At 41.3% G+C, this 22243-nt stretch overlaps 3 protein-coding genes, 1 long non-coding RNA gene and 1 other non-coding gene across 5 annotated transcripts; 4 read left to right on the top strand and 1 right to left on the bottom strand.

The window, feature by feature from the left end:
• Positions 1 to 445: 445 nt before the first annotated feature.
• LOC115680883 (uroporphyrinogen-III synthase, chloroplastic) lies at positions 446 to 6934 on the top strand (the record flags this gene model as incomplete). Its single annotated transcript, XM_030604721.2, has 10 exons — positions 446 to 622; positions 1941 to 2028; positions 2630 to 2699; positions 3185 to 3300; positions 3577 to 3672; positions 4198 to 4253; positions 4830 to 4915; positions 5228 to 5362; positions 6492 to 6558; positions 6648 to 6934. Coding segments are annotated over 9 exons (873 nt in total), but the record flags the coding sequence as incomplete, so codon positions are not given.
• Positions 6682 to 8388, top strand: LOC130138240 (uncharacterized). Its single transcript, XM_056311697.1, has 2 exons — positions 6682 to 6825; positions 7816 to 8388. The coding sequence occupies exons 1-2, from the start codon at positions 6718 to 6720 to the stop codon at positions 8203 to 8205; spliced, it is 498 nt and encodes a 165-aa protein (XP_056167672.1). The 5' UTR covers positions 6682 to 6717; the 3' UTR covers positions 8206 to 8388.
• Positions 8389 to 12212: 3824 nt separating this feature from the next.
• Positions 12213 to 12285, top strand: TRNAF-GAA (transfer RNA phenylalanine (anticodon GAA)). Its single transcript has one exon. It is a non-coding gene; the product is annotated as a tRNA-Phe (tRNA).
• A 4914-nt stretch (positions 12286 to 17199) lies between these two features.
• On the bottom strand, positions 17200 to 18201 carry LOC130138276 (uncharacterized). Its single transcript, XR_008816675.1, has 2 exons — positions 17750 to 18201; positions 17200 to 17681 (listed from the first exon to the last, which is right to left on the bottom strand). It is a non-coding gene; the product is annotated as an uncharacterized LOC130138276 (long non-coding RNA).
• A 1180-nt stretch (positions 18202 to 19381) lies between these two features.
• Positions 19382 to 20433, top strand: LOC115680890 (transcription factor MYB56-like). The gene has a single exon (XM_030604729.2). The coding sequence runs from the start codon at positions 19583 to 19585 to the stop codon at positions 20276 to 20278; it is 696 nt and encodes a 231-aa protein (XP_030460589.1). The 5' UTR covers positions 19382 to 19582; the 3' UTR covers positions 20279 to 20433.
• The last annotated feature ends 1810 nt before the right edge of the window (positions 20434 to 22243 follow it).

Genomic DNA, 22243 nt, shown 5'->3' with positions numbered 1-22243 from the left:
TCTGATATTAACAATATCGAAGAGCCCATTCACAAGTACGACATCAAAAGGCGTAGGAAGCGTGATTGAAAAAAATGGTCCGCCGTCTACAACGCAGCAAAAATTATGGTACACGAGAACACGACATTTTTTTCTCTATAAATCATAATTAATTATGTAAAACAAAAGACGAGCAAGGTAAAAAGGAAAGAGCTCACGAACTTATCGTGGGCTCGAGCGCACGGTATCAGTACTCCCCGGGGAAAATATCTGGGGTTCTCTTCGAGTAGTTTAATCCCGGTGCCCGGGGGGAGGAGAGGTGCGTAGTTTGGTAACAGCTGGCCCTGCGAGGGACGGCGCAAATGCGCAACACGTCTCGCCCAGCCTCCCCCCCCACCCAATGATGATGCCTCCCCATCTCGCCTCCTCCTCCTCCTCCTCCTGCTCACTCTCTCTCCTCCTCCCCTTCTTCCCGGCTCCTCCGCCGTGCCGCCGCCGCCCCCGCCACCCCCTCCGTCGCCGGCTCTCCCCCGGAATCGCCGCCACCGCCGACTCCCCCTCCTCCTCCGCCGGCGCCGGTTCGAGGCCCAGGGTCGTCGTCACCAGAGAACGCGGCAAGAACTCCAAGCTCGTCGACGCTCTGGTCCGTCCTCTCTCTCTCTGGCTCTGGCTCTGGCTCTGGCTCTGGCTCTGTCTTTCTTTTTTTTTATTACGTCGCTTTCGCTCCTGCATTGCGGTTGCCGTGCTTCGTCTTCGGCTCGTCGTGCGTGGCGCTTCGGTCCTGCACGTTGAGACGTGTTGGCTCCTGGTGTTTTGTTTTTTTTTTTTACCTTCGCTTCGTGTCGTTGGCGCTTCCCATTTTGGGTGAGCTTCTTGGGTTTGTTCGAGTGTGTGCGCGGTGTTGATTTTGAATCGACCGCGGGTGTTCCGATTCAGCTGCTGGATGACATGATGATGACGTGAACGACGGTTCTCGTGGTTCAAACGGCTCTGTTTTGCTCGTGCGCCCGTGCTAGCGACATTGACTTCTTTTTTTACCGCGTTTGCATTCTCGAACGTTTTGTCTTGCTAGTTAGGTGGTGAATTTAGCGAAGTGCCTGAAATTTCATGCGCCGGATGCGCGTTCATTGCTGAATTTTTTACATGCTTTTATGTTCAGCTTGTGCGTTGCTTATTTATTTATTTTTTTTCCAAAAGTAGTAGTAGGCATGACTGAGTTCACTGATCACACGGACATTTAAATTGTTGGCATGGCGAAGGAATTGGGTAGCATTTCGTAGATTTCTATGGTTCACGGAATTCAGAAAAAAATAAACCCTTCTAGATGACTTGCTACATGGGATGGCAACTCCTTGTTTCTGGTTCCCAAAAGAAGAAAATAGTTGATTGGGTTGACAGAGTTGTGCAGAATCATGCACATCACAGTAAATTTAAGTACTTATAGCTATTTCATGTGACATTTCATCCTAACTATTCTAAATCCCCACTCTTGTCATCACTTACTCAATTCAGCTAATAGCTATTTGTAATCTCCCTTTGGCATCTCCAGTTCCTGCTATTGGTTTGCTGTCTTAATCAGTTGAGCAAGGATACATCTGATCAATTGATGCTTAGGGTAGTTTTGTCACTTGTCCACTAGATAAGAATGCTATGATTTTGTTTTTCGCTCTCTATCCAACTTGTTTGCATATGAAAATCTCTTCACAAGGATGTCTAATTTGCATGCTGCGTATATGATTCCAATCGGTTGCTGTAGTTTTTCAATTTGTGTTCTTCTTACCCACTCTTCCATTTTTGCCCGAGTGCATGTTACTCTGTTTCTTGGTTCCTTTCTGCTTATATTTTTTGTGGTGCCTCGGGAGGAGGAAGACCAAGAAGGGGATGGGGTGATAAAATAGTTATCTTTGTTAAGTGTTTCAACATTTTCAATATTTAGAAGATATTTTCAACGTGTTGAACAGCACAAGCATGGCATCAGCTGTCTGGAGCTTCCTCTCATTGAGCATACAAAGGGGCCTGATCTGGATAAGCTTCCTTCAATTTTGGCCGGTTAGTATCAGATTCCGATTGTCTTAATGATGTCATGAAACTTTTTTCTATGTGATATCACCGAAGAACAGTTTATGTTTTTTTGGGTCTGTGAAGAACAATTCTTACAGCAGACTTCTGACTGACCTTAGGCCTGTTCCATGGAAGCTTCCTTTTTGGCCTTGTATGTGAGGAGTTCTGCCAAGTGCTTTTCTGTTATTATTTAACTGACTCTCTCTCTCCGCGTGCCTTGTGTCACGCATGAACATGGGGCTTGTCTTAAGTGAAATTTCTTTTTGCCAAGACAATTATGTTACCTATGTTTTGTGCCTCATAGGTGCTATTAGCCTACCATGGCTATTTTCGTGCTAAAGAGAATGTGACGACCTATCAAGACATTGAATCCGCGATGAACTTAGCTTCATTATAGAACAGCAGAAGCCATGCCTTGATTTCTGGTTACTAGAACTTCTATGAAAAAATGACTGCTTTCTATTGAGATTTCTTTTTCTTTTTAACTAGATTTCTGACTATATGTGTCTGTTTGTGCATACTTTTTATCAAAGTTTTTATTTGCATATTTGCTTTACTAATTCCCATCTCCCTTGTTCCTCGATGGCAGTAGATGATGGCTTTGATTGGATTGTGATTACTTCCCCTGAAGCTGGTTCAGTCTTTCTGGAAGCATGGAAGTAAGGCTCATTATCTGTTATTCAAGTTGACTGTAGAAAAGAAATTTCTTTCACTAATAGTGGAGTTAGATGGTTTAACATCTTTTCTCCTATTGCTACCTTTTGTAAAGAAAGCACAAGGGTAAAAGTAGATGGAGCAATTATTTTGTGCATGATTTGAATTACTCCTGTTCTTCATGATATAGTTTTCTCCTTTTCAGATTGATAATCGTCATGTGCCAATATTTTGTGCCATCCTTTCCTCTATAATAGGTTTTATCAATTTTTTCGGAGTTATTCTGAACAGTTGAACTAGGAGAATTGAAACTATCTTGTTTTCCTTTTTCAATGTGCATTGCTCGTCTGTATAAGGGGTATAGGCGAACGATTGTGCATGTTTGTTTTAAGATGGTGCAAGTAGATCTTGTGAGAAGATCTTCCAGTTTCAGCTTATGTAGTGTGTAGCGCTTCTTATGTATACTGATTTAGATGAAACCTGGTTCTAGGGCTGCTGGAACACCTGATGTACAAGTAGGAGTGGTTGGAACTGGTACAGCTGGCATCTTTGATAAAGTAATGCAGGGCGACGGAACACTAAATGTTGCTTTTACACCATCAAAAGGTATTCAGGCACAATCAGTTTACATGAATGCAAAAGAAAGTTAATTGTGTATGGCCGACATATTAGCTTATATTGTCAAATAAGTCTATATTTTTCTGTATGAAGGCTTGCATAGTCATGTAGTGCTCTTACTTTTCTTTTCTGCATCTTTGTAAAAGGTAGGATTAATAGTTGCTGGTAATTACTTGCTTGCTGGTTGGTGTTCTTTGCAATTTTTTCTGCTCATTAGCCTGTATTCTTCCCCTTAATTTCTTATTTGGGAGCTTTACGCTGCAGCAACCGGCAAAGTCTTGGCTTCAGAGCTTCCAAGAATCGGCAATAAAAAATGCAGAGTCTTGTATCCCGCTTCCGCAAAAGCTAGCAGTGAAATTGGTATTTGGCATTTCCTTTTCTTGGCTTCTTTCTTAAAGGACATCTGTACCATCACTTTGGTTGAATGACCTTGCTAAGTGCTCTCTCTGTTTCTTGAGCTGAAAGGCTGAAAATATGTTCAGCATATTTATCTTATGATTACTTGTAAAAGGTTTAGACTTATAACAGTAAATCCCACATGATTTATTGGCTTGCTAACCTAGCAGATGATGTTCTAGAAAATTGATGGCTAAGTAAGAAGTTGGTAACTCCCTAGGATGCTGCTCTTCAGTAATAGAAAACTCATGGAATTACGAGCACTAACCAAGGGCCTTTATGGTCTCCATTGTCCTCAGGTCTTGTGCTGCTTTATTCAGATGTGAATGGGTATCCTATGTCACAACTTCCAACTAATTGAACTGTACTTATGCAGAGTGATTGTGTCCCTTTTTTACAATATTCCTTCTTCTCTTCCTACCTGGGCATTCATATTTCATACAAGTTTAGTTAAGGCATTGAATCATTTCATCTGCATATTTGTTTCAGAAGAAGGCTTATCAAATCGTGGATTTGAGGTTACAAGGTTAAACACGTATTCCACGGTAAGGTATATCTGTGGTTCCTCTGAGTTCACTGTGCTTACAAGCTTTTCTTTATTCTCTATTGGATTGCTTGTTTCGTCAAATATCAGCTTGTCAACATTTTATCCAGTAGTTATAAAAATTATTTTGTATGCCGCTTTGTAATGTTTGTCATGCTGATGCTATAAAAATAAAGATATTTGTTGTTTTTCCCGTTGTAATCCCCTGAAGGATACCTGCAGAGAGTCAAACTGGGCACTGGGGATCTTTCATGGTAATACAATGTATAGCTAGGAATCATACAATGAGCTTCCATACAGGGTGCATGGAAGGCTTATCCTCTAATTGAGTTGTCTAAAGAATAATAGCTCCCTGATAAAGACTTTTGATAGAAAATTAATCCCTGATAAATATCAGTTGATTGTCTGATCCTGATTTTTCTCACCTTTTCTTCTGTGCGGATATAAGTATGGTAGCGGTTGTGACAACTAGATTTGGTGATCAATGACAGTTGATTCATGAACTACTATTTCCAAGCAAATACGAAAGTATCACATTTCTTTGAGTTACCTACTGACATCTTGTAATTCCTTTCAGATACCCGTTAGTCATGTTGACGAGATAATTTTGAAGGAGGCACTTTGTGCACCTGTCGTTGCAGTGGCTTCACCTTCTGCAGTGCGGTCAGTTTGCATCTGCTTTTTTGAGTAATTACAAATAATTTGGTTAAGCTGCTGGACATGATTATCATGATAACTGGGAATTGCTATTTGAGGTCCTTTGGCAGCTGGATTATTGGTTTAACTTTGCTGTGGTTCTATTACAACGGGATGAACTCTGGTGTTTTTACACTCTAGATTTCATTTACAATATGTTGAACAGCTCAATCACATATATGTCATTGTTACAACCTCATCCCAGCGTGTAAAAGGAATTTGAACTTACTATTAGGTGGTTTTCTTCTATTGACTGATAATCCACAATTGTTGCTGCAGTGCATGGATTAATCTTATTAGAGAGCCAGAGTCGTGGACTAATTCAGTTGCATGTATTGGGGAGACTACTGCTTCGGCTGCCAAAAGGTTGGGCCTGAGGAAGGTCTTCTACCCTAAACATCCTGGCCTGGAAGGGTAACTAATCGTTTTCTTCCAGCAGCATTTGAATTTCTTTCTCCTATTGCTAAGTTTGTTTCTTGTCAGGGCAAGCTAATTGCTTAAGGAATGTAATGTGCTAGGATGTTTCTCTTGTAGTTGCTTTTCCTCCATTGGTTGCTTGCTTCTGTTTTTATCCATGGTGAGACTGGCAAACATATAATTTAGATGTAAATTGGTTGCCAGGCACCATTATATGGTATTTTCAACCAGTAATCTATTGAGCCCACAGATGGCAATTCACAATTACCATTAAATGGGCGACATGTGCTTGAAGTTAGTTACTGAACTGAATTCTCACAGATGGCATCCATTCAATGGTTCTTGTGTTAACCTTTGCTTTCATTGTCCTTGGACCTAATAAAAATCCATTCCCCATTGGTACCTCAGATTCAGCTATAACGCAGTTAAGGTCTTCTTAGGTAAACTGAATCTACAGAATTGTATCTGTTTTATAAAAAACTGGCTAAAGGTTTAGAGAATGCATGGTTTACGATTTACTAATTGCATTGCAACAGTTCAAGCAATGAAAACTCACTTTAGAAAGCTACACCTCCCATGCTGGGGCATGGGATGCAGTACTAGATACTGATCAGTAGCCTTACTGGCTTCTGGGAAGTTGATATAAAGGTCAATTCCCCAAATTTACAAATTAGGTGGAGTGTATATATTGATGCATTGACTCCTCGACGTTATCATTGGACAGGGTTGAAAAATATGTGCAGAAAATTGTACTCTAGCTGAGCCCTAATTGATGAGATACGACTCTATATCTTAATCCACGATAACCCAAATAATGGTCCTCTTATTACAAGTAGGCACTTTTATTTCTCTATCACCATTTTCTTTTGCATTAAATGAACAACATAGTGATATTCTTGATCTATTTGTAGTCCTCGGCATCATTTCTTTGTCATCCAAAGAAATTGGAGATCTTAATGGCTGGATTTCTTTTCTTGATATTGCTGTTTTCTTTTTTTTAACTTCTATGAGTATCAGGATCCTCCTTTTTCATCTTTTTGTCAAGATAGAGTTGCAAACCAATCCCCGCTATCATATCCCTTCTTCCTTCCTGTTCAATTTTTTTAAAATCTTTATTCTTTGGTAGGTGGGTGGCTAGCATTCTCGAAGCCTTGAGAGAGAATGACCAGTTGTAGGTGTTCTCGATCGTTCAGGTGGTTTGCTTCTGGGATCATTTACTTTTTCCATTTTCATAACCTAAAGAAAACCGGCTGGATCTTTCAGTTGCACTCTTCCTTTTCAGGATCTGAAAAAGAAGCTGCAGTACTTGGAATGCGGGCATTGGCTCATTGGGAGAATGTGGCTTCTGTGCTATGCAGTTCCAAATCAGCAACAATTACGTTAAAATCGCAAAAGCACTGATGGTTTCATGCCTTGGGAGCTCTTGGCCGAATCCGACAGTTGGTGGCGGGATTTTCCAGGTTAGGAGGAGATGAGTTAATTTTTTCTATTGAAGCTCATCTCTAGCTGTAAAGCCAACTTTTTGTACTCACTGTTAATTCATTGATTCAACGTCGCGTGTTTGGTAGCGAGCCTTCTGATCTTACCCTGAAAGTTTCTCATATTCCCAAGTAAACTTTCCACAAGAAACAAATTTTCCTTTATGGCCATGTTGTAGCGAATCTGTTACATTAAGTTGTAGAGGTATCTCGAGCTGAAAATGACAGTTTACAGTTCATAGATAGTTACCAGCAATAGATAGTAACCCTAATTAGCATCTTGGCTAGTCTCTGAAGGATGGGCCCTGCCGCCTGCCCGCATGCATCCCAGTGGGGGCTGGGGTGACGGGCTCACTGAGCATGGTGCCCAGGCAAATCTGCAAATCTACAATCTTAAACCAAACATTTTCCAATTGGTGATTTAATGTTTGTCAATGCTGGACATATAGAGTGGTAAATATGTAGGCCACCTTATTCCCATGTGAAATCGACCTATAAGGATATCTTATGCATAGGGCTGACAAAATGGATTACAAATCCATACTTTAATTCACATATTAGAGTGGTTATATGTAGGCCACGTCAAATTCGAAATATAGGTCAATATGGGTTTTAAAGATAGAAGTCCAAAACCAATGTGTTGAAACTTTTAATCCATTTAATAACCACCCACTTATTAGGTCAGCCTTTTAAAATAATCCATTTCCGTTTTTAAAACCTCCGGCCTCGCGGGCGGATCCACCATTATCTGGAGCTCAAAGTCTCCTTCCAATGTCGCAAACTTCCTGCCAAACCAATCAACCTGCGACGACTCCCCCGTCCCCCTGACAACCATCGCCCCACCCGACTTGCCATGATCACTTCTGGAGTCTCTCAGCTGGTGGCTCTCCTCCTAGCCCTCCTCTCTATCTCTCTCCTTCGCTATATTCCCTCTCTCCAGCTTCCCGAAACCCGAAGTTTGACCTCGTACAGGACGAGTACCAACTACATTGTCCGGTTCACCCGCCACGAGCATGCCAAGGATTACCACTCCAACTTCAAGGCCCAGGTGCGGTCCCCTGGCTAGCAATGGGTCCAGAGGCGAAATCCGGTGTCCAAGTACCTGACCGACTTCGGGTTGGGGAGATTGGGAGGCTAGGGCTGGTGAAGGATGTGAGCTTGGAATTGATCTACGGGAGAGGGTTGCTTGGAGAGAGCGGCAAGAGTATTGGGGCGTTTGTCGATGAGATGAAGCGGATGGGCAAGATTTTCGCGTCCATGTCATTTTGCGAGGGCGAGGAGGAGTATCACACTGTGATTAGCAACTCTTCGATAAGCTGGAGATGGCATCTGTTGGCGTCAGTGAGGCCAGATGCAAATTGAGAATTCCATAGTTTTATGTGGTTTTATGACTTTCTTTATGTTAATTCATTTTGAGATGCGCTTCATCCTAATCAAAAGATGGGGTTGAAAATCCTCTACATATACAAATGATGGGTAAACTTTAATTGTTGAGATGCACTTATAAAAATGAGAATAAATTAAGATTGATTTGTTCTCCTTTTATATTCGAACGATCTCAATAACAATAGAAACGAGTACTTTTGTATGACACTAGAAAGTAATAGGTAACGAATGTGCTTTTAAGGACATATAGTATTGAAACTTGGTCTATATAGGTTAGTGTAATAATTCTAGCCTTTGAACTCTCATGAAAGACTACATCTGGATGCTCCTACCGAAGGTTGATGTTCATGAAGCTTCATATTTAAGCACTAATGAATATTTCCTATGGCACCATGAAGTCGGCTACGCTTAGAGGTGGTAAATGGGTCAAAAATCCATATAATAACCCATATTTAATGATTGTGGGTTATAAATGGGTTGGGTTTAGTTTTAAAAATAGACTTAAATGGGTCATTAATGGGTTGTTTATTAACTTAATGGGTCTTACATGGGTATTAAATGGGTTACCAAAAAGCTCATGTGAAATTTTCAATTTATTTTAATTTTCTGATTTTTATGATTTTTATATTCTTTTTTTCTTTGTTTTTCTTCCCCCATTGGCGGCTGGCTACAAGTGAGGGACGAGGGGAAAAGTGTCAAAAAAGTCATAAACCTTTTGCATTTGTGTCAATTTAGTCTTAAACCTTTTATATTTGTGCCAATTCAGTCCTAAACGTTTTTTTAGTGCAAATTCAATCATAAACGTTTTTTTGGTGCCAATTCAGTCTTAAACCTTTTGCATTTGTGCTAATTCAGTCCTTTGATACGTGAATAGCTATTAGCCGGAAGGATTGAATTGTCACAAATGCAAAAGGTTTAGGACTGAATTGGCACAAATGCAAAAGCTTTTGGACTAAATTGGCATAAAAAAAAGGTTTAGGACTGAATTAACACTAATGCAAAAGGTTTATGACTGAATTGACACCAATGCAAAATGTTTAGAACTGAATTGGCACCAAAAAAAGGTTTAGGACTGAATTGACACAAATGCAAAAGATTTAGGACTGAATTGGCACCAAAAAAAGGTTTACGACTAAATTAGCACAAATGCAAAAGGTTAAGGACTTTTTTTGCACTTTTCTCGAGGGACGAGCTCGCTAGATCGGCGAGCCTCAAGCCTCACTAAGCCAGCGGCTAGCCGAGGCTAGCGCCGGCCCTAGCTCGACGAGCTCGAGTCTTGCTAGATCGGCGAGGCTCGAGGCTCGCTAGAGGTCGGCAAGGTTGTGGCCGGCAAGCTCGAGCCTCGCCGGTTGTCGTCGTGGCCGGCTGCCAGCAGGGGAAGAAGAAAAAAGAAAAAAAGAAAAGGAAAATGGAAAAGAAAAAAGGAAAAGAAAAAAAGAAAAAGAAAAAGAAAATAAAATTAATTAAAATATGTTTTTTAAAAAAATAAAAATATTAAAATGAGTGCATAGAGAAAAATATGATTTTTCATACCAAACGGTGGAAAATATTTTCTAGTTCATTTTTATGTTTCAGCTAAATATCGAAAAATATTGTCATTTTCTTAAAAACATTTTCCAGAGCAAAACAAACGGAGTCTTAGTTTTTTTTAAAAGATTTGTATTGCATGAAGATGTTTTAGCAATTCAGTTTTTTAAAATAATTATCAGAAATAAGTTTTCCTAGATTTAGTTAAATGGGTTTGATCGGGTATGAGTTGGGTATGGGTCGGGTAGGGTATGAGTCAAGATTTTTGCCTTGTAATAAATGAGTCATAAACGAGTTAAATGGGTCAAGTTGGGTCGGATCATTTATGACCCGACCCAAACCCGACCTGTCCCATCCGTTTAATAGGTCTAGCTATACTAGTGCAAGTACAAATATGTTCATATGTATGCATATATCCTTGCACATTATGGCAACTTCTTGTGGCCAGCTGATGCCCAGTGAACCAGTTCGCAAGAACGAGGGCAATACTTGTAACCTGGGTAAGATCCACCACCTTTAAGGAGAAAAGTTGTTAAGAAATGGATGCTAGGTCGGGTCGGGATCGGTTATGGGTCACCAAATATGTATTGAATATAAAATGGGTCAAAACGGGTTAAATAAATCAATTTGGGTTTTAACAATTTTCGTATTCTCATTCAAAGTCCCTTTCCCCACAGCGAGAACAAGAAGGAGACAAGTACACGGGTTCGATTATTATAGACCACCCAGCACGGAGACTCGCGTCAATGACTCCTCAAAGCTTTACCAAGCTCAAGCCTGGTTTTCACTACAAAACAGTTGTTCTCAACAACAGCCACCGCGGGCAGAGTATATTATTACGAATAAAAGCAAGGCGAGGCGAGATCTGCAGATGTGGTATGCCACTCCATGCAAATCTTCAAAAGGGTTTTCGAGAAATCTCTACCCTTTCGTCATCTGCATAGCCGAATGACATCTTACTATTCCAATTACCACTCGCTTTGTCCACATAGCATAAGCAGAACTCGCATTGCGCAATCTTCACTATCCGCATACCCTAACTTTTCTAATTATCCATGGTCGAGCTAGAATGGAAGATAGAGACTTTGGTGCTTCAAGTGTAGCAGATAAATCATAGGTAGAACTCACATGGTGCCACCGATCAATACCGCAAAGGAGTTATTACAGCCACTGCCTAGGGCGATAACGAGTTTGACGGAAGGTTTGAGGATTCAGCTAATCTCTCCTTGTATATATGCTAATCCAAGTAGGTTCAGCAGCCAAATCGCATGAGCTTCGTAGTGGATAGCCATCGAGCTGGGCTAACGCGAATCGAGTCGGATTGTGATATAATGTGCTGGAGATGTATAAGGATACGAGCGGTATTTCATAGATACGATCTTCGAAAACCAATCCTCCCTCTTCCAACCGGTTTCCATCTCCCCCGACATTATTGGCGCTTCCTTTCCTGATGGAAGTGCTATTTCTTTTGTAAGGCTGTAAATTGCGTAATTGAGTCTACTTGTAGATTTAGTGTTAGGAAGTCCAACAAGATACTAGAGCGCAGTAATTCGATCAATGAGCCATTTGCGATGTTAACGTGAAAGCATCTTGAAACTAAAGGCAACCCAAGATACTTAACGGGAAGTATGCCCTTAGCTACCTAATATCAGAGCAGTTTACCACGAACAACTCTGATCTTGTAAGGATTCAGTCGCCGACTGCCGGCAAGTCTTCTAGGCCGCTGAAACACATCAAGAGCACCCTCAATGGAATCCAAATCACCCATGGAAAAGACCCTAAGATCGTCTGTAAAGTATAAATGCGTCGAGCAAAAATGGAACAGAACAAGCGATTCTTGCTTTTGGGGTAGCACCATCAAGCGATTCGGAAAAAAAACTTCAATGACCATCAAGTCTTCTCTTGCCAGTAAACCTGATCTTGGGCATGACACTTTCGATTGTAACTCATGAAAGATCGTAGCATTTGCTCCGGCATGCTAGCAAGAACTTTGGTGATGCAACTTGCTAATAGTGCAAGACGATATCGGCATGTACTCAATCATCTTACACGCATTAACCTACCTCAAGGATTTGCCAAGAATCAATAGCCAACGATGTCTATGCGGGAAAGCAAAGTGGCAATAGAATTCGTACTTACTACCTTGTTCCAGTTGAATACTGGGTTCTTCTCACACTTGATACTCTACCGTGTCTTCTCGCTTCAGGTTGTGATTGTTGTTCGCTTATTAGCAATGACGCTTTCGGGCGTTTATATTTTTTACGACAAAACCAACGAAAACAGATAAAAGGATGTTCCAAACATTGTAATTGCAAACTTGCCAGTCGAAGCAAAGACATGCAGCTAAAAACCCAATAGCGATCCATCCAGCTTTTAAGCGGGGTTCCAAAAATCGGATGCTGCGGTTCTTCTTAAGATTTGTTAATATAACTTGAGTTGGCTGGATTTAACAACATGCGGGGATAGCTCAGTTGGGAGAGCGTCAGACTGAAGATCTGAAGGTCGCGTGTTCGATCCACGCTCACCGCATTTTTCTTTTCCTTTTTTGAAACGATCATCATTATTGTCCTTTTCTTTTTTCACGTCTTGGTTATTTTATGTCAATTTGGTGAGGACGTTCCGGATACAGGCAAACCCTATCAATCTCGCTTTTATACGTCTGGAAAAGATAGTTCGGCTCTCATCTCTGGGCACACTCGATGCTACAGTGAAAGCACGGTTAAAAGATGAAGAGCAATTCGCAGTTCAAGTCTCCAATGGACATTTAGTTTCACTGTCGAGAGGAATCTTGTCTTGCAAAAAAGAACATGAAACCTATAGAATTTGAAGTTTTGATCCCCTCTGCAACGGCCGAAGAAGCGGAAGCCCTAGCTCTAAAGGAAGGTTTCTGTAACTTGGCATCGTACTTTACGCTGAACGAAGAAGCTGATCTGAAGGTAGAGATCGAAAGTAGTAGCTTATCAGTATGTGGGTTCATAGTAAGCACTTATTCAAGCCCATGGCGCATCCAGGCTGTTATAGAGGATTGCAAAAAGAGTTTGGCCTAGTTTAAAAGCACTTCGTTGGCCTACTGTTTGCGAAAAGCAAATCATGTGGTGAATTGGATTGCCAAAACCTTTCGTAAAAATGCTCTCCCCTCTAATTAGATTACTAAACCCCCCCAACCCCTTTTGAATTTTTTATGTTTCGATATTGAACATCTATGCTTTGATTATGGCACTTAATGAATGAAGTACTTTTTCGACCAAAAAAAAAAAGAATTTGAAGTTTTAGCTGTCACATTATTCCAATTTGACTTGACCACTTTCGAAATTTTAGGGCGGGATTGCGTATGTAACAATGAATTAAAAGCATAAGTTAAATTACCTTATATATCTTATTTGGAGTTGTAACTTGGTTATCAGCTGTAGTAAACTAATCACAATTGGACATTAGATTAAAAACTAATTTTTTTGTTAAACTAATAACGTTTTGAAGACATGGATTTTTATAACTCTGTGCGCACGAATGCACTGTTTCCTGCTCACGGTTTCATATGTTTGTTGGCTTTGAACGAGAAGAGACAAACGCGAGACAGACAAGAACTGGCAAAGCCAACTAGATAACCCAACCTGTTGTTGGGTTTGACTTTTGACCAGACAGGCACAAAGAAAGATCCAAACTTTATATATCCTCCTCCGTCCCACGCGATTTCAGAAACAAATATTTAGTTCAAGGTGAATCACGTGGACTCGACTCATATCTATCATCAGATCATGTGGATCCCACACGAGATTCATCGCATCTGACGGTGCACCCAAGATCTTTTCACTCTGGGGGACATGAGATCCTACAGCACCATCAATCCAAACCGGCTAATGGATTGGAAGGAAACCGAACTAGTCCCTCCCTACAATCCGAATAATTCATTTATTTTCAAAAAACCCATAAATGTATCACGAAAAATAATAATTTGAAAATACCCGAGAAGGAGGAATTTGTATAAAAACATTAGATTGTTGGAACATGGGTAAACCATGGACTCTCCACCCTCACATGGTCAATTTGAAAATTCTCCTCCAAGATTCGAAGTTATATAAGACTTAGTTAGATCTGACCTTAGTAAGTCCTTAAAATGCTACATCTGGACCACGAGATGTAAAAATAAAGCTGGGTATGGCCGCGATCAGGTAAAAAACACAAAGAATTCTGATCCAACATATATGACTGGAACATGCGAGCATCAATACATTAAAATAAGCAACACGTTAATGGAACCAACCTGGATGCGGGATAGGCCACCAAGTCCCCTAGTGGCAATGAACTCTAGAGCAATTTCCAACCTTGCTCTAAAGGGAGCTAACACTTAGTGAGAGATGTAGTAAGTGATGACTGAAAACTTGAGCTACAAACGTTTGTTTGTTTCGCCACGGCACTGCCCTAACACACGAAGCTTCTCCTCAATGTCCCATTCAGCATCACGAGATCGGCATCCAAACCGACGGCCACGATGCAACGATGAACTGGCGTCGCCGTTGACTATTGGACTGGGGCATCAAATGAAGACTTTCGTGCACTTTGGTGTAATCCGAGCTGTGGTGGCACTCGATGGTCCGTATCTATGACCGATCTTCTTCCCTAGATTAAACAATCAATTTCGAAGATCCAAGTCCCTAAAAAGAAAAAATAGAAATTATATATATATATATATATATATATATATATATATTTTTTTTAAATTAGGGTTTTCGCAAAAAAAATACTAAGTAAATAAAGCTAGTTTAGTACAAAGGAGGAGTTGCAATAGCTGGCATTGGCAGTGCTTGGTCACTTCAAGGATAGTGTGCCTAGATGATAAGGTTGTTTGCTAGCAAGTTGCTCATTCATAGTCATATGCCTATCTCATTTCCTTAGATTCCTACTCTAGCTTGACTTGAAAGGAGAGCCGAGGTACTCGGACTTGTCTCGACTACAGTCGGGTCGTAAATGAACTCGAGCTTGAGCTTGATGGCTTCTACATATTCCCTCGCGTTTTATATACATGTGAGTCATACGTAATTGAAGGAATTATATATCGATTTTTATAATTATACGATGTTATTTGAAAAAAAAAACATAGAAGCTCAAGTGGGTTCATTTGGGCTAGGTATTTGCGAGTTTGAACTATGGACATAACTCGAGAAGATATCAAAGCAGCTTAAACTCAAGTTTGACCCTAGATCAAGTGATTCGATATTGAGTAATTTATGAAGATGAGCTCGAATAACTTGACTCTGGTTTCAATGTAACCAACGTAAGGAAGGAGTTTAGGAGTGAGAGTGCCATGAACTTAAGGTCCACTTGTTTCATGGAATATGAATGATTTGAAAAATATTTTTCTAAAAATGATCGCTTGTATCACTTAAAATAATTAACCAATAAATAATATTTTCATTATTAAAAATAATTTATATTTTGATATAAGGTATTTTTTAAATTATTTACTTTTTGGGAAATTCGACTTCGATTTACCCAAAAAAAAAAAAAACAACCGAACCAAACCAAAACTGACGTTCACGTGGAGATTCTTCCAGGCTGGGAGTGGGGCCCATCCTACGTGGAATTGGGTTGAAATGGAAGGAAGTGGTGGTTATAGAGAGAGGGCGACATTTCTGTCCTAGTGGAAGCATTGTGTTCATTTGTATATACTTATGCATATATCTATATTTAAGTCACATCATCAGGTTGTCAATCTCAAATATTATACTCGAAAAAGAGAGATAAACGGCAAAGTCTAAGTGAAAGATGGCCAACAAAAGGACCAAAAATCTTGCATGTCTAGTTAAATTAACCATGAAAAAAGAATCTTTTAGCCAAAGAAAGTAACTCTAAGAGATGGTGTGGTTCTTCAAGGCAGTTGTTAAGCAAATCAAATGAGAAAATGTCTGATTTTCATAATACGGTAACTTGTGATATTTCCTTACTTAATTGCTTAACATATGTCCGAGTCACCTTTTTAACTGGAAGTGATTAACAGCGGGTTCAGATCGGGCTAGCCTCCTAAACTAGGACTGATGCCTGGTCCCGCACGTTACAAAAATAAGAATTCTGTGTATCAAATCGTCGGGCCGAATTCTCACAAGCCTAACTGGCTCGGGCTAGACTTTATAATTAAGGGGGTTAATACCACGAAAAAACTCCAAACTTGTACACCCGTGACAAATTTACTTTAAATTAATTTTTTTACCATTAAAAACCCCAAATTGGTACACCCACAATAAAATTGCTCCAAACTAATTTTTTAACCATAAAAAACCCCAGATTGGTACACTTGTGACAATTTACCTTCCGTTAGTTTATGTTAAATTGGATTAATATCACGAAAAGTCACAAACGTATACAACTATGACAAGCAGAGGGGTAAAAGTTAAAAATCAGTACATCCTTCAACTGCTATGTATTATCCAACTCAACAATTTGACTGTAAAATTTAACGTGAACTAACAGATAGTAAATTTGTCACATGTGTACCGATTTAGAGTTTTTAATAATCGAAAGATTAGTCTAGAATAAATTTATCACGGATATATTAATTTGGAATCTTTCGTGGTCCTCGTCCTAATCTAAAAGCATCGTCCAAGCTCATCCAAAAGCGACCTTCCGAGCTGCAACGCGCCATGATCAGGTCTATTTATAAACATGCTGCTGAAAACTTAAAAAAGGAGGAAGAAGAAGAAGAAAGAACCAAAAGAAGAGAAGAAAGCAAGAAAGAGGTTTTCTTCCTCCGGTCGTTTTCGGGGACGGTTGGCCTGAGCCGTTGATTGGGGGGCCGAGGGGGTAGACGGCCTGGATTCGGACCGCCTCTCCAGCTGTAAGACTGACCGGACCGCGGAAAGCGGGAGTCAAAAGAGAAAGGGGCGGCGGGGCCCACCTCGCCGTTTGAAATTCGTGGGGTTTTGTTTTTCTCCTGGTTTTTTTTGTCGTTGTCTTTGTGCGTGCGTACTGTACGTTGTTTGTTGCGTGGAGTGTGTCCGACTATCTATGGATGGATGTGGTGGAGTGCATGACAGCTCTGCCTCTCTGCCTTCTTGTTGTCAACATGTCCTCTTATTTAAACACTTTCCATATAAAGCATCTGAATAAAAATTATCGTCGATAACGAAAACATTTTTTATTGACTAATTATTTCAAGTAATACAAAAATTTATTTTTAGGATCATTTATTTTCCGCAAAATAAATGGAGCCGTGAATAAAATTATATGTAAATTACATTATTTGGAAGCTCAAAAAGTCACAAGATCAGGCATTTGGCTCAAAAAGGAGCTGAACTTTAGGTGATAATAAATATACTTGAGATAGGTCCTTTTTTCTTTCATTCATGAATTCTCGAATTCATGGATTATAAATTTGGGGGAAAATTTCAAATAAGGCCCCAAAGTGGATGAATTTTCTCAAAAGAGGATCTGAAGTTAACGTTGTCTCAAATAAGGGTCCGAGGTGACCATTTAGTCTCAAATAAGGACCTCAAATCTTCCGGCGACACAACTAGGGGCATAATCGTCCAAAGATATTTCTTTTTTTATCTGTTCACTGTTCATCTTCTTCATGCTTGCGCTTGGAGGAAAGTTGCAGCTCTTGAGTTCACCTCCATCTTCTTCTTCAACAACAATGGCGTCCTCAAGCTCACCAACGAGGCAAGTTGCCTGATGGGCCACGCTTTCTACTACTCCCGTTCCAGTTCAAAAACCCAAAGGGTGGCGACGTCTCCTCCTTCGTCTTCATTGCAGTCACCGAGCGCTCGAATCTCAACGGCCATGGCCTCACCTTCGCCGTCTCTGCTACCATGGACCTCTGAGCCCTGCCCAGCCAATATCTGGGCCTCCTCAACGCCAGCAACGTCAGTTCTTCAACTACCTCCTCGCTATCGAGCTCGACGCCGTCAGAACTTCAAGTTCTAGATCTGAATCTAAAGAGTGGGAAGGCATTCAGGCGTGAATTGATTACGAATCGGGATGACATCGGATCTCCCCGTACCTGATTCGACCCATTTTCTGCGTTCCCCTTGTTTTCCTTGCCTCCGTTAAGTGTTTGCCTTCCTCGGAGAACCAATCTGGTTCATGAACTTGAGTGGAGTCTTCGCGTCGATGCTCGCGAGACCTTGGAGCAGTCCCCGCGGCCTCGGGCTCGAAGTCTTCCGATTTTGGTTCGCCGGCGTCGAGGCCTTCCATGAGCTCCCACACATTGATGACTTCAGGGCTTCCTCGCCGCAAGCCGGCGACCCTCCCTTCAATCTTCTGCTCTGTACGGTGATTTCTTGTTGCTGCGGGGGCGTCGGTGGCGAAGGCAACCCTCGCTCGTCGTTGTCCAGCCTGAGCATGCCGTAAGTGCCGGAGGTGAGGGAGACCACATGGACAGGATGGGTCGTGTGGCCGCCATTGATGACCTGACCATGACCATGACGAGGATGATGCTCACGATCTTGCTCCCTGAAGAAGACGAACAGTAAAAAAAGGAAAAGGAAAAGAAAAAGAAACAAAAAAAAAGAAATGGCTTTGGACAAAAATACCCTTGCTCGTGCCACCGGAATAAGCACATGCTCGCCGACCGGCGAAGATTTGACCGGTTGGTAAGCTCAGACCCCTGTTTGAGAAAAAATTTATCACTTCAGACCCCTATTTGAAACTCAATAATCATTTCAGACCCTTATTTGAGACAACATTCACTTTGGGTCCTCTTTTAAGAAAACTCATCCACTTTGGGGCCTTATTTGAAATTTTCCCTAAATTTGGACATTACATATATACAAACTTAATTAAGAAAATTAATGTGGGTAATCTACATGTTTGCAATGGCAACAATGAAAAAAACTTGATTTGAGGAGATGGAGGAAAATTTAACTCTGTATATTCGTATGATTTGTTTTCTTCATAATTTAAACGTTACTCGGAAAGAATGATTTCCCTATCATATAGTTCAAACCATTAATGAATAAAAACATGGCTCTGTATATACTTTTCGACTTGCTTTCTTAACGGAAATATATATATATATATATATATATATATGTATCTATATCTATATATAACTTACCTATAGTACCCATTTTTAAAGGTTAACTCGAGTCATCGAACGATAACAATATTTCACGACAATACCACTTGCCTTATTAACCGTTGTACACGCAATTATGGAACATCATACCCTTAAATCTTTTTAGGTATGATGCTAAATTATTATTGTTTTTTAGATTCATTTTATACAATGAATATGTTTATAAGTGATGCAAGCGATCATTTTTAGAAAAATATTTTTCAGATTATTTATTTTCGACGAAATAAATGAATACTTAAGAAGGGAGTGCTTGTTTTTCACATCAAACGCACCGACTACTCATAACACAAGAGACGCGATGCACTGAAAATGACAAACTCTCTTTTATACAGTCTTTCATTCGTTGATTGCATATCTTAATGGAAGATATTGACAGGAAACCCTAATTGGCCGTTCGCAAACAGCAGCGGATCGATAGCTGCATCTTGTCAAGCTGTCTCCCAGAAAGTAAAAAATCACAACCCTAATAATAAAACAACTGTTTACAGACCAAGAAAACCAAAACAACTGTTCGTCTCAGAATAAATCTATCTCCTCCTTGGCTACGATCCCCCCCCACCACCACCAACTTTGCACGACCCAGTTTCCTGGAAGCAGCACTCCCCCTCAGGCGCCGCTTGCTTTCCATCCTCTCTCTCTCTCTTTCTCTCTTTCTCCCTCGCATATATATAAGCACTAGCCTCACTCCTTCGCCTCTCACTCTTCCAAGAACCACAGAAACCCAAGAAGAAGAAGAAGAAGAAGCTTTTCTTTGGAATGGATGCGACGTATAGGCTGTCGTCTCCTGCATGTTCCTCCTCCTCCGACTCCTCCTCCTCCGATTCGTCCTCACGCAGGAACCCGGCCTCCTCCGCCCGCAGGACGGACCGTGTCAAGGGCCCGTGGAGCGCCGAGGAGGACCGCGTCCTGACCGGGCTCGTGGAGCGGTACGGGCCCAGGAACTGGTCCCTCATCAGCCGCCACATCGAGGGCCGGTCCGGGAAGTCGTGCCGGCTCCGGTGGTGCAACCAGCTCAGCCCCGCCGTCAAGCACCGGCCCTTCTCCGCCGCCGAGGACGACGCCATCCTCGCCGCGCACGCCGTGTACGGCAACAGGTGGGCCACCATCGCCCGGATGCTCCCCGGCCGGACCGACAACGCCGTCAAGAACCACTGGAATTCCACCCTCAAGAGAAGGGCCTCCGCCGCGCAGCACAGAGGCGATGGCGCGAATCACGGGAACGATTGTTACAACGAGCAAATGTCAGTAAGTGGCTGCCGTATGGACACCGAGGAGGAGGAGGACGGGCCATTGACTGCATTGACTCTTGCTCCGCCTGGGGCGGCGGCGGAGAGGCGGCGGGAGGATAAAGGGTTGCCGGAGGAGGGGTTTTGGGAGGTGATGAGAGGGGTGATTGCGAGGGAGGTTAGAGATTATGTGAACTCCACGATGGCTGAGACGAGTTGGAGATGATGATGAGAGGAGATCATGTTTGTAGGTGCTTTTCCTGTGTTTAAGAAAATTTTGGTTGATTAATTAGTTTTTGATGTTAATAATGCGCGGTGCAGTAATTTAATGGCAAATGTTAAATTTCGAGAAAAATTATCAGTCCAAATCGAAATGAGTTTCATTGTAATATTAAATCTTTCAATTGTTCTAGCATAATTTTAAATTTAACGGGAAATTCTCACCTAATTTTATTGGCCAATTTTCACTTGAACCTGTTGACGGACGATTCATTTCGGTCATTTGACATGGACATTCTTAATTTTAAACAAAATGAGGTCTTTTGTGTTATTTTTGAATTTTCTAGATATTTTGTTTTCTTTTTCTTTTTCTTTCCTTGTTATTGTTCATTTTCTTCCGGCTAAACTTCAAGCTTCTTTGATTGTCTTGGACATGCGAAATAGCTGTCTCAAATCATCATGCTCGACGTGACATATTATCATACCATCCATGTAAGTAAGCTACAAATCTAATCATGCCAAACAACTCATTCCCTCTCAAACGTGTTTATTCCCATGTAATTTTATTGGCCAATTTTCATTTGAAATTGTTGACGTGGCAGTTTATTTGTCACCGGTCATTATACATAGCATGGTCGTTGATCTGAGGTGGACAATTCTAGATGAAATGCCGCCTTTCGTTTTGTTTTTGAATTTGCCAGATTTTTTTGTTTTCTTTTTCATTTCTTTCCTTGTTATATTTCATTTTCGTCCGGATGAACTTCCAGCTTCCCTGATTGGCTTGGACGTGCGACATAGCTGTCTCAAATCGCCATGCTCGACGGGACATTTTATCATCATCCATGTCAATAATGCCACAACTCAAATCCATGCCAAACAACTCAAATTCTCTCTAAAATGAGGTTATTCCGTCTCCGACCTCGCCCTTGGCTTTTCTTCTCTTACGCGAAAAGCTGAACTGAATGTGCTTGTGCGAGTTGCTTGTAGGGTTCAAGGAGTAGTGGGTCTGCAATTGCAATTTGTGTGTGTGGACTTGGGCATGTGACGGGGGGCTCGGTTGCGAAGGCACGCTGAGTCATATCTGAACTGAATGTGCTTCGCGTGATCGGGTTCAAGGAGTGGGCCTTTTCTTCCTCCAAAGTTGAACTGAATGTGCCGGATCTGGGCTGACCGAGTTGTCTCGCTCTCAATGGTCGAAAGCTCGACGGCCATGGAGGAGGAGTTGCCAAGCTCGCCGAGATCTGGAGGCTCGGCCCATGGCCGTTGAGCCTACCGAGATCTCGATGGCCACAAGTTTGATGAGCATGGAAGACGAGTATTTAGCTCATCGAGAGGCGGTCCGACAGCGGCGGCATGACTATGTTGTGCGGTGGAGGATGTGATCGAGAGTGGGTCGTGCTCCACATTCAGATCTGCAAAAACTATGGTGCTAGTATTCATCTGACAAAAAACACACAAAAAGAAAAAAGAGAAAAAAGAGAAAAAAAGAAATTTCAGAAAATTAAGCAAAATAAAATCGTTTTGTCTAAAATTATCGGTGCGACGTAAGACGCTCCGTGACATGGAATAATCACATCTTTTCTCAAAATATTTTCAGACTTTGAGATCCTGCCCGACTGTGGTGAAGATGTTGTTGAACAGAAAACTTCGAGAGATGGCCATACACCTACTAGAGGTGGCAAATGGGCCGGACAGATCCCTAGCGTGGCCCCTTTTTCATCCTAAATCTCAAACTTAGTGTTTATTTACATTCTTCTTTATCCGCACATTAGGTCTGTTCTTGCTACATCTGTAAAGAATCCAATTTAAAATTCAACATTGCTGGAATTTTTTTTCCTATCAGTTAAGATAATGCTAACACAAATAATGTTGCTATTGATCTTTGCGAGCACAAATGAATCCTACTTTGGAAGGACAGATTTCCATACTCTTTAGGTGTCTGTTTCGCCCGAATTGGATCCGGCGACAAAAT

Source organism: Syzygium oleosum, unplaced genomic scaffold (genome assembly GCF_021117445.2).
Source record: "Syzygium oleosum isolate NSW1041296 unplaced genomic scaffold, Sole_v2.1 Sole_v2.05, whole genome shotgun sequence".
In the NCBI taxonomy this organism is placed as follows: Eukaryota; Viridiplantae; Streptophyta; class Magnoliopsida; order Myrtales; family Myrtaceae; genus Syzygium; species Syzygium oleosum.
The sequence above is the reverse complement of the archived record's forward strand: the minus strand, read 5'-3'. Positions and strand labels throughout refer to the sequence as shown.

Coding starts and splice junctions, on each gene's coding strand:
- LOC130138240 (XM_056311697.1), top strand. CDS start 6,718: ATGCAGTTCCAAATCAGCAACAATTACGTTAAAATCGCAAAAGCACTG. Junction 6,826..7,815: donor TTGGTGGCGGGATTTTCCAG/GTTAGGAGGAGA, acceptor GACCTCGTACAG/GACGAGTACCAACTACATTG.
- LOC115680890 (XM_030604729.2), top strand. CDS start 19,583: ATGGATGCGACGTATAGGCTGTCGTCTCCTGCATGTTCCTCCTCCTCC.